Below are 18,086 nucleotides of genomic sequence, written 5' to 3'. Positions count from 1 at the left end.
TATTTTGTGTTTCCTCTCTAGTCTCTTCTGGAAATTCAGGGTCTGACCCTGTCAAAAATCCAAATTCATGGCGTATTTCTTTTTTCCAATGTGAAAGGCATCTACATGTACAAATTTCATATAAAAATTCTGGATTCAGCCCCTGGATTACAGAAGATTTTATAATGTACTTATTTGTCATAATGACAATGTAGGAATGCGGAGAGCATCTACAGTACATGGACAGTACAATTTCTTCTCATTCCATTACAAACTTTTACATGGAAGATGTCATGGCAGATCAGTTTGGGGTCAAAGGTCAAAGGCATGTTTGCACACACAGCACGATACCTCTGACTCTTAAGCCTCGAAGATCACAATGAGAGTAGATTCACGCAGAGATACAAAGTGCCTAGGTGCTTAACATCACGGGGCTCGAGCGGTGGGAGTCAAAAGGGGATAAGAGAGCTGAGGTTTGACTAATTTACCAGTATCAGTGTCCTGACAACGGCAATTACTAAATTCAGTTTGGAGAAGTGTCAGTTTGACTTACAAATAATGAATTTTGTTTGTTAATCAGTAGTTTTTTTTTATATTTCTGAAAGATGATATCACAAAAACAGAATAGAAATATATTTGAAAAGGAGTTGGAATATTTCATGAAAATTTGTATACCGGTAACAGTACATCAGATATTTTACATAAAAATTTTTTAAAAATGAGCTCTTTACTGGGAAGTGACATGTTTTAATAGAGTACTAAAATAATAATCTAATGAACCATCAGAGGGAATTGGTAAAAAAGGTTGAGGGGGAACAACATTTCCTCTAGAGCTGGAGATATATTCCCTAAATGGACATACAACTGCTTCTTTCAGTCAGCGAAAAAGGAAAAATTAATTACTGAATTTACACATGGTGTACTGTAATGTAAACCACTTCCACGATAAATAGTTCATTATTAATGTTTCATGATAATAATAAGAGTTTACTTAATAAATCAAGTAAAACACACATCAGCACTTTGTTCTTCCCATTCAGGTGTATAATACAAGATACATACCTTGTCCGCTTCAAAGGTAGCCCCATGCCGGAGGAGTTGTTCGATTTCTTCCCAGTTCCCTTTTCCGGCCGAGCTTCTCAATCGTTCGTTGAGGGCGCTGATCGATCCAGATGCCATTCTGAATCCCTCCCGTTGGCCCTAGCCTAGGACTTCGGCAAGAAGGCTACGAGAACACGCATGGTGCGACTCCATGATTCACAATCTGCAGGAACAGAATATAAAGGGGAAAATGAAACATTTGTTATAAGCTACTGCTGAAAAAAGTGTTTCTAATTTTAATGGAGACTTACATGTACAATGTATAATGGCAACAACGTACACTATACTCCACAATTTACAAAATTTCAGTGAAGCCTTTAAAAATGTCTATATTCTTTACCTGTCATAATGAATTGAAGATTCTACAAACAGGCCTAGTATGTACGCGTTGGAAATAAATGAATATCGGTGACCTAGGAACTGTTGCGAAGAGGTATGTTTAAGGGTCAGGTCTACCCCACAAAAATATTGATTTGAATAGAAAAATTAAACTAGCATTATGCTGAAAATTTATCAAAATCGGATGTAAAATAAGAAAGTTATGACGTTGCAAAGTTTCACTTATTTTTCACAAAAGTTATATGCACAACTCAGGTGACATGCAAATGAGAGTCTGAGAGTCGATGATGTCCCTCACTCACTATTTCTGAGTGGATGGCGTCATCAGTCCAGGATGTACAAATTTTGTGAATAAAGCAAAACTTTAAAATGTCAAAACTTTCTTATTTTACATCCGACTTTGATGAAATTTTCAATGCTATGGCCGTTAGATTTTTCTCTTTTGATAAAAATCAAATTTTTGTTGGGGTGGACTTGTTTTAAAGCTCAATGTAAAACAGATAACAAGCAACTCTTAATAGTGTACAAGTCTCTGTGGAAAAAAAAGGTTGTGTTTGATTTTTGGGAGTGTTTTTCAATTTACAGCGCTTTGTGTAATGTCCCCACCCCTGATCAATCCAGGAATTCATCATCAGTACCAATTATAACAAAAAATAAATAAAAAAACTAATAAACAAAACTATCAAAATATGCAAATTTCAATACGAGTCAATGCTCAGACTAGAAAGAATTGTGTGATTCTGTCAAATCATGGACCTCCTAGAGGCTGTTCTCACTACGTTCCTAAAACTACTTTACTGGAAACCGATTCAGGAAACCACTTTGGAAGATCGCTTTGCTAGCGTTCTCACTTGATCACACGAAAGTGGTTTTCAAAATCACTTCACGTAAAGCGCTCTTGTTGCTATGGAAACGCTCTCAGTGGGGTGACACGTTTCGCACGAAATTCGAAACCGCAGCATATGCATTCTACACCTGTCGTGTGGAGTAGCGCGCTCAAAATGTGCGAAGATCGCTTCCCGAAGAACGGTTGTGTCCTCACTTACGCTAAAACCAGTTTAACGAGGTAAAGCGATCTTGAAAACTACATCGCGAGGTGGTTTTCCAAACTGGTTTGGAAGATCGCTTCCAAGACCGCTTTGACCGTTCTCACTACGCGTTAAACTAGTTTCCACTAAACTAGTTTCCAGTAAACTAGTTTTAGGGACGTAGTGAGAACAGCCTCTTTTTCTGGGTAGTAGGTCCATGGTCAAATTGAAGAGTATACACTCTTTCATCTACATACACAGTGTAAAGATGATGGAAGTGTTTCATGAAGTGTCCTTTCAGTTATTTTTACTGATTAATTTGTTCTTAGCCAATCAGATGCAAGGATTTCAGTGGCTTATAAACAGTGGTCAGTGAAAACCTGATCCATGGTAAAAACACTCCCAGAGAAACCAGTATTGGGCCTCACAAGAGGAATGCCATCCTTGCTGAGACACATGTATACAATCTGACTGGCAGATTTAATGCCACGGACTTTATATCACAGTAGGTGGTTTCAGACCGCCTCGAAGTTCGCCAGTTCCAGGTATTCTCTGATCGGGAAATTTACCCCGATCAGAAAATACCAGGTATTTTGGTAATGTGAAAGCAAACTACGCATAATTTCCCCGAAAGAAAATACCCGCTAAATAGTAGGTACTTGGCGAAATTACGAGAACTTTCGCGGGGATTTTTCCAAGGTCGCAGGTATTTTGGCGATGTGAAAGCAAATTACGGGAACTTTTAGCCCAGCGTGTCGTTGGGCGCGGCGGCGTGGGTGGCTGCTGGGCTAGTGAATTTGAATCTCGCGCCTTGCCTGCTTATCAGACCATACTGCGCATGCTCGTAACTTCGGGAACTTATCCCGAAGGGTACGTCGCGGGGCGGTGTGAATGCAGGAATAATTAATGGGTATTTTTTAGCCAAAAAAAGTTCTCGTAATTTAACGGGGATTCTTGTGATCGAGGCGGTTTGAAACCACCTAGTGCCATTAATCACCAAACTGTCAAACAAATCTTGGCCATGGCTTTATGGTATCACAAGATCAGAGCCAGGTTAAGTCATGTCTGACTCCATCAAGAAGAATTCACTCTACAAAATATTAAAGGGAATATGTACAATGTAGAGGTTTAAAAATGGCGATAAGTTTGTGGACTTCAAACCACTTGGTCCCAGCTTCAAATCCCACCAGAGCATTAATAACCTATAAAAAAGCAAGACATTTGTCTGCAATTGCCACTCTCCATCCAGGTGTAAGTTACGATAATGGATTTGAAAGCCTGTATCTCAGCTACATGACCACCCAGGTAGCAACAGATCCCGCATTGTTCATAACATGACAAATAAATCATTATCATTTTCTTCAACCACTTTGGATAAGAAGAATGTCAGCTCAAACAAAAAATAAAATTTTCACAATAAATTGATTGTAGAAAATATATTCAATGGCTACACCAACACCAGTAGGGAGGTAATTCCCAACAAACCCTTTTTATACCAACAATTAGATAGGCTTTGATTAATTTGATGAAAAACTGCAATATGTTAAAATCAACAAAGGGAGAGCTTTGTCTACAATACCATGTACATTATAGTTGACCTGTATACAACAATGCAATAATTTTACAAACACCAAAAACAGGAAACACTTTTAGGGAGGTTTCATTTTCCAAAGAGAAAATACCTAAGGCCTACATGTACATTGTACGTTTTTTCTCTGACCTCGAATAGTTGTTTGTTGTTTTTCAAAACCAATAACATATCAGACAATGATGTTTTTAATTTCTTTATTGAAAAATCATGATCCTGATGATGAAGAGCCAAGAGGGGTTTTTCAAAAAGCTTTTTCTTCTCTCCTACCTGTATGCACAAAAATTTTTGGTAATTAATGGCCAATTCAGGGATCATATTTCCTTTATCCATGGGCCTACATGTACATGTACTACTCTATTGGATCCATGCTTTATCAAAAGTTCCTGGTCATTTTCAAAAAGTAGGCTTCTTTCTGAAAAGGTCCAAAATAGGCTCATTACCACTCATTATATCGTGCCTAATTTCTGAAATGACCAACAGCCATTATGACAAAGGAAACATAACCGCTAATGGGATAATGACCAATGATTTGTTATTGCCTAAATTGTTATGAAAATGGGCAAATATGCCAGCACAATAAAAACTCAAGTAGCGTCTAAACACAAGTCAAAGGGTCAATGAATTCCAGAAAAGTAGGGTTGTTTCTACTCGATTCAGAGGTGGGGGGGGGGCTAATTGTATGCAGGCAGAAAAGGGCATGGTGGCAGAGGATAGTTGCCCCCCACCCCCCCCCCCCCAAAAAAAAATATAGAATAAAGACACAATGATATCTACATGTGCACAATAGCCCTCATAATTTTCAAGTCTCTGCATCGCTACTGGGCTAAAAATAAAAAGAATTGTAATTTGGCATGAAGAGAAATTCATTGACCATACATGGAATTTAATAGCAAATAATTGACTCTGACTTCTCACCATATTCATGTACATGTAATAATCACTACATACTGTACACGCGTAGCTTGAAAGGAAAAGGAACATGGGTAGAACTTCATTCATAATATTTAAAATAAAATGATTTCATTTTAACGAAATATTCACTGAAATATTGTTACTTTGCCTACAGCTACAGTAGTCATCAAATTATTATAATGGATTGCCAATTGACAACTATTTTACAATCAAGGAAAAATTATCAACGTAACCATGGATATTGGCTGACTAGAAAAACGTCTTTGAAAACAGCGACTCTAGGGGGGAAGCATTGATTGTAAAATGCACCCTGAGGAGCCTAAATACATTTGTTCAACATCCAGGAGGAAGTAACATGAAGTTTAACTGAAGTACTCAAACAACTGGGTCTTTTTTATTAAGTTTATAAATTTAAATGCTGTAAATTCACTCTGACAATAGTTGATTTTATAAGTGAACAAAAAAAATGGAAGGTTGACTAAAATCCATCTATGAATATTAGAGATAATTTTTTTCCATGTTTTTTATATGTGATAATTTGTGATGTCATAGCCTACATGTACATGTATGCACTATATTCTTCACATGTGATGTTGTTATTTTAATGGTTCATGAGGAAAATGTGTTTTTTCTCATAAAACCACACATGCACATGTAGGTCTACATGTACATACAAAACACATGCTTCAATATTGAATGCACAGGTACAACCATTTTTAGTTTTCTGAGGAAACTGCATTTCATAAAAATATACACGTATATCACAGAAAATATGGGGTATATGTGATATAATAATTAGAACATTTAATAACGATTAACAAAAAAATTCTTGGAAAGATTTTAGTCAACCTTCACTCATCTGTTTGAACGTTGTATTTTAATTGTCTCTCTCTTAAAAAAGAAAACACCTTTTTACATGTACACCACGGAAAACTTCCCTTCTAAAGCTGAAATTTCTGTCATTTACAATGCACACAAGATCAACTGTCCATATCAATTACCCACTAAACTAACGTGCAAATGTTTGGTTTGCTTGCCATTCACAGTACCAACACAAACATTTCTGTTAATGGACACCAAAATAAAGGTATAACCTCACTGCATGTTGCATGGCAAAGAATTTGTAATTTAAAGTCAACTGAACATTACACTTACCTTTTCAAATTGATAAATTCACTCATAAATGATCCCCAAGCAGCTATATGTGATATGTAATTATTATTATACTATGGTTGAACTTTGATTCAAATCTTTTTGCAATGTCCCGATGCTGTAAAATGATCCATTACCATAGGTCATAGCACCGTTAAATACCACTCTACCCCAGAGGCTTTATGTTTGGATACCACTTCACACAAAACATGATTCACAGAGTGGATCCTATTCCCACTCAACAGGACTCTTGCGTAAAGAAAAGATTCAAGTAGTCTTGGTATTCAGACAATTTCAAAGATATCACAACAATCATGGGTATTGATAGTTCAAAGCCAAGGGCATACATGTAGGCATTAAGCCCGAGACTCACGGCAGATAATTTTTTTGTTTTGCTCTGAAATCCACCAGTGTTGCGCCTGTGATAATCTGGCATTCCAATAGATGGACACTATTAATTTGAACAAACATAAAACAAATGAAAATCTTGGAAGCGAAATATTGATCTTGAAAACCAGTTTGGAAATCCACCATGCAATGTGGTTTTCAAGACCGCTTTGCCTCATTATAAAGCCGAGGACACAAGCGTACTTCGGGAAACGATCTGCACCCAGAAGTACTTACAGTACATGTACACGTGTGCATGACCGGAGGAAGGAAATCTACAAGTACATGTACATGTACAAGTTGGGTACTAATCAACATACTACAGTGTAAAACATAATACACTGCAGTTCCAAATTTTGCATGAAATCTGTGACCCCACTGAGAATGTTCCCATAGCAACAAAAGTACAAAACCACTTATGAATTGGTTCTGAAATTAAGTCCAGGAAATCACAATAAGTATGCTTGTGAAGCAATCTTTTATTCAGTGGTTTGGTTTAGTGGTTTAAGGGGAACCAGTTCGGAAAAGTAAAATGAGAATGGGGTCCAGGATGGAGTCCCACAGAGCTTGGCACTTCAACAATGGGTCTGCACATGCAGACTACACATGCGCATGGTGTTTTCGTCACAGACACTACTCACACTGACAGGGGTACGCTTACCAATCAATGAAGTGCAACAGTCCGCTATTGTTACGCTTCTGAAGTCAAGCTTTCTTTTGGATCAAGGACCAAGAAAAGACCTATTGTTCAATCACTCTGATGAACATTTGGCACTTGTATTACTGCGTTTAGGAGTCTGCGTTCGTTTTTCTCATCATTGAATAGTAATCGGAGGAATGCCAACATTTAGGCAACAAGATAACACACCATTGAGCAGAGGGAAAGATGGTCTTTCAATGTCTGCAGGTACAGGGAGAAAACGGAGAATACTGTAAAATCATCATGAACATGAAAATGTTTGAACGTACAGTGTAGAAATACCATGCTCCAATTTTCCTTTGTGTTCCATTTCTAAGAAACCGAGATCAACAAATCAAAAACAAATTAGTCACATCAAATGAAATTGTTCAATCATTCAAGATTTATTGATCAAGATTCAAGGATAAATGTCTGTACACTGAACCTGTCAGAGGTATATACGCATAAGATTCCAATGGGCCCAAGTTGGCAAATAAAATGCAGCTATTGCCAATAAACCTGCAAAGTAATATCTGAATGTCCCCGGTAAAGTGTAACAAAATTGATAAGGCTTTTAATGCAGTCATGGACCTCCATGTACATGAGAAAAATAAACTATTTTTACAAATATCCAGAATGTGTAATGGGAGGTGTCAATATTTTGGTAGAATGAATAAATCTTGGTAGAAAAGCTCAGGTCAAACATTCTTTGTGACAGGCTATAAGTCTTGGAAGTGTAATTGGGTTTAATTTAAGGATTAGCATTACAAAGTATAATCTGATTGCTCTTTGATCCCACTTGATAAGACCTTAATCCAACCTATTCTTTTCTTTGTCAAGAAAGCTTCCTGTCTGAAGTGGCAATAGAATTTCACAGCCACTGCACAGGGCCCTGTCTTACAAAGAGCTACGATTTATTCAATCAATCGTACATGTTACTCTCTAGAAATCCATCAGTGTCATAATTTTTTTCTATATTTGCTCAATGCCCTTTGTATTTATAGGAGCACAGTGAGAAAACAATGAATGCATGAATACATTGATATAGCACTTAATACAAATGTTTCTAAGCGCTGCATACTATTACCCAGCTTTAGCACGGCTACCCTGATCGGGTGCAACGAGCATTCAAGGAATTCCTTCCTACCGGGTACCCATTTACTCCACCTGGGTTGAGAGTGGCAAATGTAGATAAACGCCTTGCCAAAGAACATTAGTGCTGCGGTGGGATTTGCACCCCAGACCTTGTGGTTCAAAGTCAGAAGACTTATCCACTGAGCCACAATACCTCTATACATCATAGTTGGAAAATATTTTGAACAAACATGAATAATACATGTCGATGTTGCTGGCCATCCATAGCTGCGATTGATTGGATCAATCGTACATGTAACTCTTTGTAAGACGGGGCCAAGGTCTACACTTTCTGCAATATACAAGTAGAGAATCTATGGTCAAAAGCCCTACAAAAATTTCAAGCATCCAGCATGGGTGATGTCAATATTTTGGTAGAATGAATGTACATGAAAAAGTAGTCCTTGAAAAAATGGGTGAATAAAAACAGCAGCATTGTCTGTGACTCTGGACCAACAACATACACTTGTAATATGCAGTTTTTTATCAGCTCGAAATCTTAGGACAATCTGCTGTCCCGGTTCACAAATTTTCGACAAAGACCTCTAAGCTGTTAGTTGCGATTTGAAGGGCATTTTCGATGCATTTGCTATGTTCTACAATACGTCCATGTTGCCAAATTCTGCAAAAACTTGCTTACCTTTATTGAATACTACAGTCACACGGGTGAACATGTTCTGGAAAAATTAATTGCCTTTTTTTTCTTATATTATCAATCCAACAACCCTTGATAAGATTTCATGCAATTCAATCAAAATCATGATGAATATGTGACAAGAGAAACTACAAAATATCATCACAAAACTGTTCACCAATAGAACTGTACATGTAAATGCCCATTAACACTTACAGGTAAGTTTTTATTCTCTACAGTAAATTACCATAGTCATGTTTAAATAGAGATAAGTGCTCCTTGGGCAATCAAAATCAATGATTTCACTGAAATTGTCAGAGCTGACATACATGTACTGTATTTTAACCCCAGTTAAAAAACGACTAAAGGCTGGTCTTCGACGGAGTGAGTAGAGAGGAATCGCAAGGTACATGTACAAGTAAACCTCGACTGACTATCACGCTGTCTGCGACTCACGCATGCGCTTTTGCTTTTGCTTTTTGCCATAGCAAATGAAAGCGAAAAAAAGCGTATGCGCATTGCATATCATGTACACGTCGGTATTCTGCTGTCCGATTGGTTGGAAGTTGGATTGACTTTCTCCAATGTCTATGTCTTTTTTTTAAGGATTTTTTTTTTCCATAAAACCTGCAACATTCTTTCATAAAAAAAATAAGGGATGCAATACAAAGGAACATTTAACACCTCTGCACTTGAATCTTCTCCAAATTTGATTGCAGTTTATAGTCACTTGGGGAAAAGATTACAGTATTTTTTTAAATGTGCAGAACTGTGACATCTCAAATATACACAAGACATTTTGTAATATACATGTACCAGAAAATGCATTCACTGAATCTTGGCTGAAGTTCAGGCTAAAATACACAGGTTATAATGCACACAGTACATTCAATTCAAACAACTGTGTATCTAGCTTTAGGTCACAAAGCAATCTGTAATCAATTTAAATTTGGTACAAAATGAACACGGACAACTTGCATATTTCAAGCACGGATTTCAAAAGAATGTTTTTCTTGAGTTATCCTTTTCTGTAAACAATGAGCCTCCAAAACTTATTCAGTAGGTGGTTTCAAACCGCCTAGATCATGAGAATCCCTGTTAAATTACGAAAACCTTTTTAGGCTAAAAAATGCCCATTACATGTACTTATTCCTGCATTCACACCGCCCAAAAAAACATAGCTTTCGGGATAAGATCCCGAAGTTACGAGCATGCGCAGTATGGTCTGATAAGTACACTGTAGGCAAGGCACAAGATTCAAAATCACCAGCCCAGCAGCCACCCAAGGCACTGGCGCCCAACGACACGCTGTGTTAAAAGTTCCTGTAATTTGCTTTCACATTGCCAAAATACCTGCAACCTTGGAAAAATCCCCGCGAAAGTTCTCGTAATTTCGCCAGGTACCTACTACATGTATTTAGCGGGTATTTTCTTTCGGGGAAATTACGCGTAGTTTGCTTTCACATTACTAAAATACCTAGTATTTTCTGATTGGGGTAAATTTCCCATTCAGAGAATACCTGGAACTGACAAACTTCGAGGCAGTCTGAAACCACCTAATTTCAAGCTAAAAATTGTTTTTGAAGGCTTACATGTACATGTAGAACACCCCCCCCCCCCCCCACGAGGGCTAACAGTCTAATGCAAGCATTAGGGGGTGACATTTATTTTTAAAGCTTGAGCGAGGTCATAACAGGAGGTTAACCCACTACGCATCAATGTAGCGAAATTGTGCATTCATACAATTCAATTTCAATGATTGAGATAATTGCTTTTCTTTTTTTACCTTCACACTTGTATTGAGAAGCAAATTATACATTTACAATGTATTTGGATGCTGCTATAAAAATAAACTGTTTACACTACCTGCACAAACAGCACTTGCAATTTGTATTTTTAAAAAAAGCATCATTCAAGAAAAATACTACAAATCAATTATTTCTATTAGTTTCTAAGTAAATTACATCTATTCAATAATGGTAAAGTTACCAAATTTGTTTATATTTCAATTTTCATAAATCATTTGTGAAACAGGTCCCTAGGAATTCCCCTGATCAGCTTTTAGACTGTAACTTCCTTGGTTTCTTGAAACATTTCCTACATGTACAAGCATTCCCACATTAAAACCAAGGGAAAATTGATAAAAACAGCAAAGGGTGATTCAATTCCCCCTTAGAAATTTTGTACCCCAATATGAAAAAAAAAACAGGAAAATACATTGTAGCTACATGTACCCCTCCATCATTTTTTTCTCTCCTGAATCTATAATCAAATGCAAATTTCAGATTTGTTAGGAAAAAATCATTTGTTAATGTTTCGTTTTTAAATACATACATGTACATGTAAGCGTACAAGACAGCATTATTACAATGTACATTACAAGCAATGTACAGAAAATATAATGTTGAAAATGTTGGTACTTTAAAACAAAAAACTGTTCAAAAAGCTACGATGTTTAAACAATCCATTTTAGAAAGAGATCTGTTCTCAGGATCCCCATGTTTATTTTAGATGCTATTGACAGAATGAGACAGAGGCATTGATGTTTAAAATCTGATGTGACATGATCACGTACAGCTCATAAAGCCAGGAGGCTGGATGCCTTTGGTAATGAAAGGGGAGGTGAAAAACCTCATCAAGTTTCCATCACTCGTAAACCTGATCACCGTCAACACCATCACACCCAATCTAGTCGTCAAGACATGACGGAGGAACGATGATTAAAGGACAAGTCCACCCCAACAAAAACTTGATTTGAATAAAAAGAGAAAAATTCAACAAGCATAACACTGAAAATTTCATCAAAATCGGATGTAAAATAAGAAAGTTATGGCATTTTAAAGTTTCGCTTATTTTCAACAAAATAGTTATATGAACGAGCCAGTTACATCCAAATGAGAGAGTTGATGACATCACTCACTCACTATTTCTTTTGTATTTTATTATATGAAATATTGTTATTTTCTCGTCATTGTCATGAGAAATGAAGTTTCATTCCTCCCTGAACATGTGGAATTCCATTATTTTAACATATTGTGCTTCAGGCAAGGAGGTCCTAATCGTCAAATTTGTAAAAATTGAAATATTATATAATCAAAACAATAAAAAACAAAAGAAATAGTGCGTGAGTGACATCATCAACTCTCTCATTTGGATGTAACTGGCTCGTTCATATAACTATTTTGTTAAAAATAAGCGAAACTATATGAAATGTCATAACTTTCTTATTTTACACCCGATTTTGATGAAATTTTCAGCATTGTGCTTGTCTGATTTTTCTCTTTTGATTCAAATCAACATTTTTCTCAGGTGGACTTGACCTTTAATCATCAGAAAATATACATCCCTGAAACCATGGACCTACCACTCTGACAACACACATGGTGTATCATGCCCTATAACATCCAGGTACATGTACATGTACATTGGTGCAATGTAGGACAGTGGTGCTCAAAAGTTTGTGAACCCCACCAGAAAATGAACTACAATGTATTTATCAAAGTGTTCAATTTTTGCCATGCATGTTTCATATTTGATTGTGAAGTCGGGCGATGGAATATTATTTACATTCAATGTACATCAATGTAGCATCATGAACCCCACCAGAAAATGAACTACAATGTATAAAAATATCTAAGTGTTCAATTTTTGCCATGCATGTTTCATATTTGATTGTGAAGTCGGGCGATGGAATATTATTTACATTCAACACTCCGCATGAAAGAGTACATTTCGAGACGGGGCTCACTAATTTTGAGCACAACCGTAGTACATGTGCAGTATACCACATCAAGGGGCAATCATCCAAGTCCACAATTTCCTAAAATTAGTATAATATTCAACATTGAAACAATAGATTAAGAGATTTTTAAATAAAACACGATACAGAGCATTCTATATTAAGAACTCCAACATTTAATAAAAAGACTCCCCAGGCAGTTACAATAAAAGCATAATTTTCTGTGTAATCTACATACATGAAAAAAAAAATTATCATGTTTAATTCTCTCATAATAAAGTGGAATGTTTGTGCCTATATACATGTACATATGTACATTGTAGCATAGAGCAAGACCTGATAATAAACAGTTATCCCAAATATTTCTATTGAAATTAAAATGCTAAGATTGAAAAAAATAATTCTGCAATCCACAATGTACTGTACAATGTAGAGCGAGATAGAATCTCCCCGACTATCTTTTCCTGGTTCGAAGGTTGATCTCTCAAATAAAGATCTACAAATTTTCTGCCATTCTGGTTTACACTTAATATGATAGTACAAAGGGTTATTGCTAGATGATGTGAAATGTAAAGATACAAAAATTCCACATCTGATAGAGAGGCACAATATTTAAAGCTGGCATGATTTGTTTTCAACTTCTCATCTGTTACAAAGCTAGACTACACTGCACATATACAATGTAATTCATATCCAGGCATACATTATAACTTGTATTATTTAAAGGGGAAATTCAGCCTGACAAAAAGTTTGTTGTTAAAATAGCAGAAAAAATAATGAAAAATATTGTCAAAGGTTTGAGAAAAATTCATCAAAGAATCAAAAAGCTATTAGAATTTCAATTATTTGATTAGTGACGTCATATGAGAGCAGCATTCCTACATACATGTAGCGAATGGTAAAAAATTAATGAAATCTCATTTTCTCAGAAAATTGAAAATGGTTTTTACTGTACCTTTTGTATATCAATATACAAATCATGTCACACCCGATCATGAATACAAAACAAAATTAAGTCATCAGGAATCATACAAAATTTGAATTTCATGCATTTTTTTATTACATAACATATGGGCCAGCTACTCGTTTATGACGTCACAAATACAAAACTTTGGATTCTAATAATCTTCTTAATCTTTAATAGATTTTCCTCAAACCTTCGGAGATATTATTTATTATCTTTTTCTGCTATTTTTACAACAAACTTTTCCTCAGGTGAACTTTCCCTTTAAAGAACTTCATGCATCAAAAAATCCAGCTGCTCCTTCAGTGAGCACATAAACTAATTTATTTGTAAAGGTACTAGTATCATGCATGAAAATCACACTGTAATATCTGAATTCATAAGTACTAGTTATTAAGGGGGTTCATAGTACCATGAATATGTACACTTGCATCACCATGATGGGATAACAGAAGATACATGTAACATTCAAGGAAATACATGTACATGTATAAAAGATGGCAAGGAAAGTTATACAAAATTTCAACAAAATACAGCTTCTTGATCAACTTGTACAGTGTACATGTATATGTAAAAATTTATTGATGTAATACATGTATTTCACTTTTTTGAGACAGTTGAACCAATCAGGTTAAAGTTAGCCCCCCCCCCTCAAGAAAATAGAATGAATAAAAAATTAAAAAACACAATATTCTCATAATTAATATTCATCAAAATGATCAATCTTTCACCATAAACACACAAATCTCTACAAAATATAAATAGATTGAGGTAAAAAATTTGCGGAATCATTTTTCATTTGTACAATATCAGCTTCCAATAGCACCCCTCTTTGCATCTATTGGTTGCTTGGAAATTGTATCGTATTAATGATCATGTCTTCTCTGTGGTAAAAGTTCAGAAAACAACAAATCACTGATGAGCTTTTTTAATATTTTATCATTTTGAGAATAATAAAGACTTTGAAAATTCTGTTTAGACCGTTTTTTATCATCTTTATATTCAAGTTCCCTTTGGAAGGATGTTGCAAAGCCAAAGTTTTGAGCGTATGAAATTATTTTCTGATGTGTATGATGCATGCGTTCATTAATACAAGGCTGGTCGGTAATATACCTCACTCTCTATAATTACGCATTTGTTGGGGTTTTTTTTATTTAGATCGATCTAAAGTTCAATCTAACATTAGACAAGGACACTCACACGACTCTCATGACATATATCCTGTCTTTTAACTTTGTCTAAACTATCCTTGAGGACTCCACGATCATATTTTTTTATGATTTTGATATTGTCATTTGATCACAAAGCCTTGAACCACCTCCCATATACGAGACACATGTAAACAAAGATGGATTTCGCTAGGAAATCCATCTTTGAAGACAGAAATCACATAAATGTTTGTGATTTTACTTATCTATACACCTTCATCGCCTAATGCGTATGAAGGTTCCAAAAATTTGTTAATAAAAAGGTAACAAATTGGAGGTTTCTTACTAGGGCTGGGACTAAAATCCGGGTACCCAGGTCCCGCCCGGAAGCCTTGGGTACCCGGGTAGAAAAATCAATATCCGATACAAGAAAATTGCTCACCAGTATAACGTACATTTGATTTGTATTGCGTAGTGTAAGACATGATTGTAACTCATCACAAAAGGACACAAGTCTCATTTTGAATCTCCCCAATTACCCTCGAAATATCCATAAATATACTAGTTTTTCAAGTGATGATGATGTCACTGAGATCATTCAATCGTCGCCATGTTTCTTTTGCAGCGCAGTGACGTCATCCAGCCACTGCGAGCAAGCCAATTTATGAATGAAAATATAGTAAGCATGCGCATTGCAAGCCTCCCGTGCCCCATGCAGTATTCCGTCAAAACAAGTCTGCAATACTCTATCACCTCGTACCAAAATCGACCTAGAATTCCACTTTCCTTAATTTCATATTATATATTTCAATTATTAAAGGTATTCTCAGAAGATCTGGTAAGAAATTTTATTACTTCTTGCTTTTCCGCCAAAATCTTACGAAGTAGCGTCGATATTGCATCGTGTTTATGAGTTTGTAGAATCTATCGCTACGTGAACAAAGTCAATTGATTTGATTTCCGGGTTTCGGAGCGTCAAATGCGCCAGCCAATCACAATCATGTTCCCATTTTCGGTTTATGATGAACTGAAAATGGTATCAAGAACGTGATTGGCTGGTGCATTTAACGCTCCGAAACCCGGAAATCAATTGACTTTGTTCAAGTAGCGATAGATTCTACAAACTTGGCGGAAAAGCAAGAAGTAATAAAAATTGCTTACCTGTGCGGTATCGGTGAGAAAACAGATCCTCTCAGAATATCTTTTATAATTCATTTGAAATATAGAAAAGTGGAATTCTAGGTCAATTTTGGTACGGGTGACAGAGTATTGCAGACTTGTTTCGATGGAATACTGCGTGGGGCTCGGGAGGCTTGCAATGCGCATGCTTACTATAATTTCATTCATAAATTGGCTTGATGACGTCACCTAGGCCTATAGGGTTTCTCCACCAGTCATATTTCGAGCTAAATGATTTTCGGGTACCCACCCGAAATTCAGAAAAAAAAACCGAAAGTCCCAGGCCTATTTCTTACCAGACCGATCTCGTGTAGATTCCTTGATTCATTTTACACAACGCAAATCATAGGCTTGACCCTTGAACCGCTTATTGTATGATGTACCTTTGATTAACGATGTTACAAAATGCTGTTTTGAAGATCAATTTATAGATAAAAATTGTTATTCAACAAATAATGAAATTTGAAACTTGATTAAAAATAATTATTATAGGGGGCCTAATAATTATTTATAGTCATGATAGATCTACCGGTACGGTACCGTATTAGGCCTAGATTTTATTTAGATTTTTATTAAAAATAATGAAGGTAGGGTCGTGACAACTTTCGTCATAACGCCACGGTCATGTTCGTAGTCACATTTGTTCACACCAATATGAATATCGGAATCACACTCACTAAGCTAAGTCACTCACTCATTCAATGAACAAGGAATGTAATATTATTTAACAGTTCTGAATTCAGTATAGTAATTAGTATTACTATTACTAATACTAATTACTATACTGCTACTGGATTCAGAACTGTGCCGAGGTGCACGGCGACAACGTGCACGGCGACAACTACCACGTCCAACGCCAACGGCCACGGTCGGGTCGGCGTTGACAGCCGTCTCCGCCTCAGACTCACTCACTCAGTCAAACCTAGGCCTCTCTGGCTCTGCACCTGCAACCCCGGCCTGCAAAATAAGCTAGTTTCAGAAAGCAACATTAATATAGTTGAACTCACCTTAATGTTAAAACGAATTTCCTATTCAAACTGAAGAAATAAATTCTGAAAGATGGTCCTTTATGAATACTTTTTAAAGAAGAAATAGCCACAATCGGAATTACTTAAAGTGCTTTTTACGCGTCGCGTTGCGAAGTACGGTATGCCCTCAAAAGGGACTGGAGATGGCGCTTGAACTCTGAAAATATTATTACAGGGCACACATGAGTATTACAGACCCCATTCACTCACGTGTTATATCATAGCTCATCAAAAAATCATTAAAAATCAATCCCTCGATAGATTTTGCTTTAATTCACTGACATTAGTCACAATTAACAGTACATTAAGACTTGATATGTTAATCAGGTACTTGACCAGCTCAATCAAAAGTTAAATGGCCTGATATAAGACTAACCATAATTTCGGCCAGTTCATTGCCACAAAAACCAGAACTGCATTGTGGGTAATAATAATTAAAATGAAATAAAAAAATGCAGTCTAGCCTCCCCAAACGCCTTGATTATGAAAGAGTATGAACATAGCATTATGTCTATCGTTTTTCTTTTGATATACAAACATTTGATCTATTTTTAATGAATTATTTTAATCAATAAAGTCATGTGATCTTTACTTACGCCTGTCCGGCATGCTTTGCGCGCGGTTGAATTACTCTCATGTGCCCTACAACTCTTCTTTTTTTATATGGGGCCTAATAAATACCGTACATTTTTACGATTTGGTACAGTTAATTTCTTGGAAAAATGATTTGTTAATGTTTATTTCTTCGCTGACCTATTTACAATTAAATTTCATTGATCATGAAAACTGATTCACATACATGGCTGTAAGCTGCAGCCCCCCCCCCCAAAAAAAAAAAAAATTAATTCAAATTTTAGTAAAAAAAAATCATTAAAAGTCCCATATAATTCTTCAATTTCCTTTAGAAAATACTCCCTCATTTCTGAGTTTCTTATGATATTTGTAGGCTCACCTTCATCATCAATTTGCCCACTGAATATTCATGAAGACATGCATAGAACTCTTTCACCGAAAAAATGCAAATCTTTAAAATGCCCTTTGTTATTCCTTGTCAAAAAACTTTGTTATTCCTTGTCTGATTTTGATCAAGTG

The 18,086-nt window shown here is 36.0% G+C and overlaps 1 protein-coding gene across 3 annotated transcripts in view; it reads right to left on the bottom strand.

Annotated features, from left to right (window-relative positions):
* LOC121414503 (serine/arginine repetitive matrix protein 2-like) overlaps positions 1–17,096 on the bottom strand; it is a 37,649-nt gene extending 20,553 nt beyond the window's left edge. The window contains exons 1-2 of one of the 3 annotated variants that reach the window (XM_041607706.1): positions 16,974–17,096; positions 1,042–1,243 (exon numbers count right to left, since the gene is read on the bottom strand). In XM_041607706.1, coding sequence (XP_041463640.1) covers positions 1,042–1,158 — 117 coding nt within the window. In that variant the 5' untranslated portion in view covers positions 1,159–1,243; positions 16,974–17,096. Of the gene's footprint in view, positions 1–1,041; positions 1,244–6,105; positions 6,167–7,150; positions 7,300–16,973 lie in introns of those variants that run through there. The other 2 variants (XM_041607708.1, XM_041607707.1) reach the window with 2 other exon arrangements.
* Between the last annotated feature and the right edge of the window lie 990 nt (positions 17,097–18,086).

Source organism: Lytechinus variegatus, chromosome 4 (assembly GCF_018143015.1).
Source record: "Lytechinus variegatus isolate NC3 chromosome 4, Lvar_3.0, whole genome shotgun sequence".
Classification (NCBI taxonomy): domain Eukaryota; kingdom Metazoa; phylum Echinodermata; class Echinoidea; order Temnopleuroida; family Toxopneustidae; genus Lytechinus; species Lytechinus variegatus.
The sequence above is the reverse complement of the archived record's forward strand: the minus strand, read 5'-3'. Positions and strand labels throughout refer to the sequence as shown.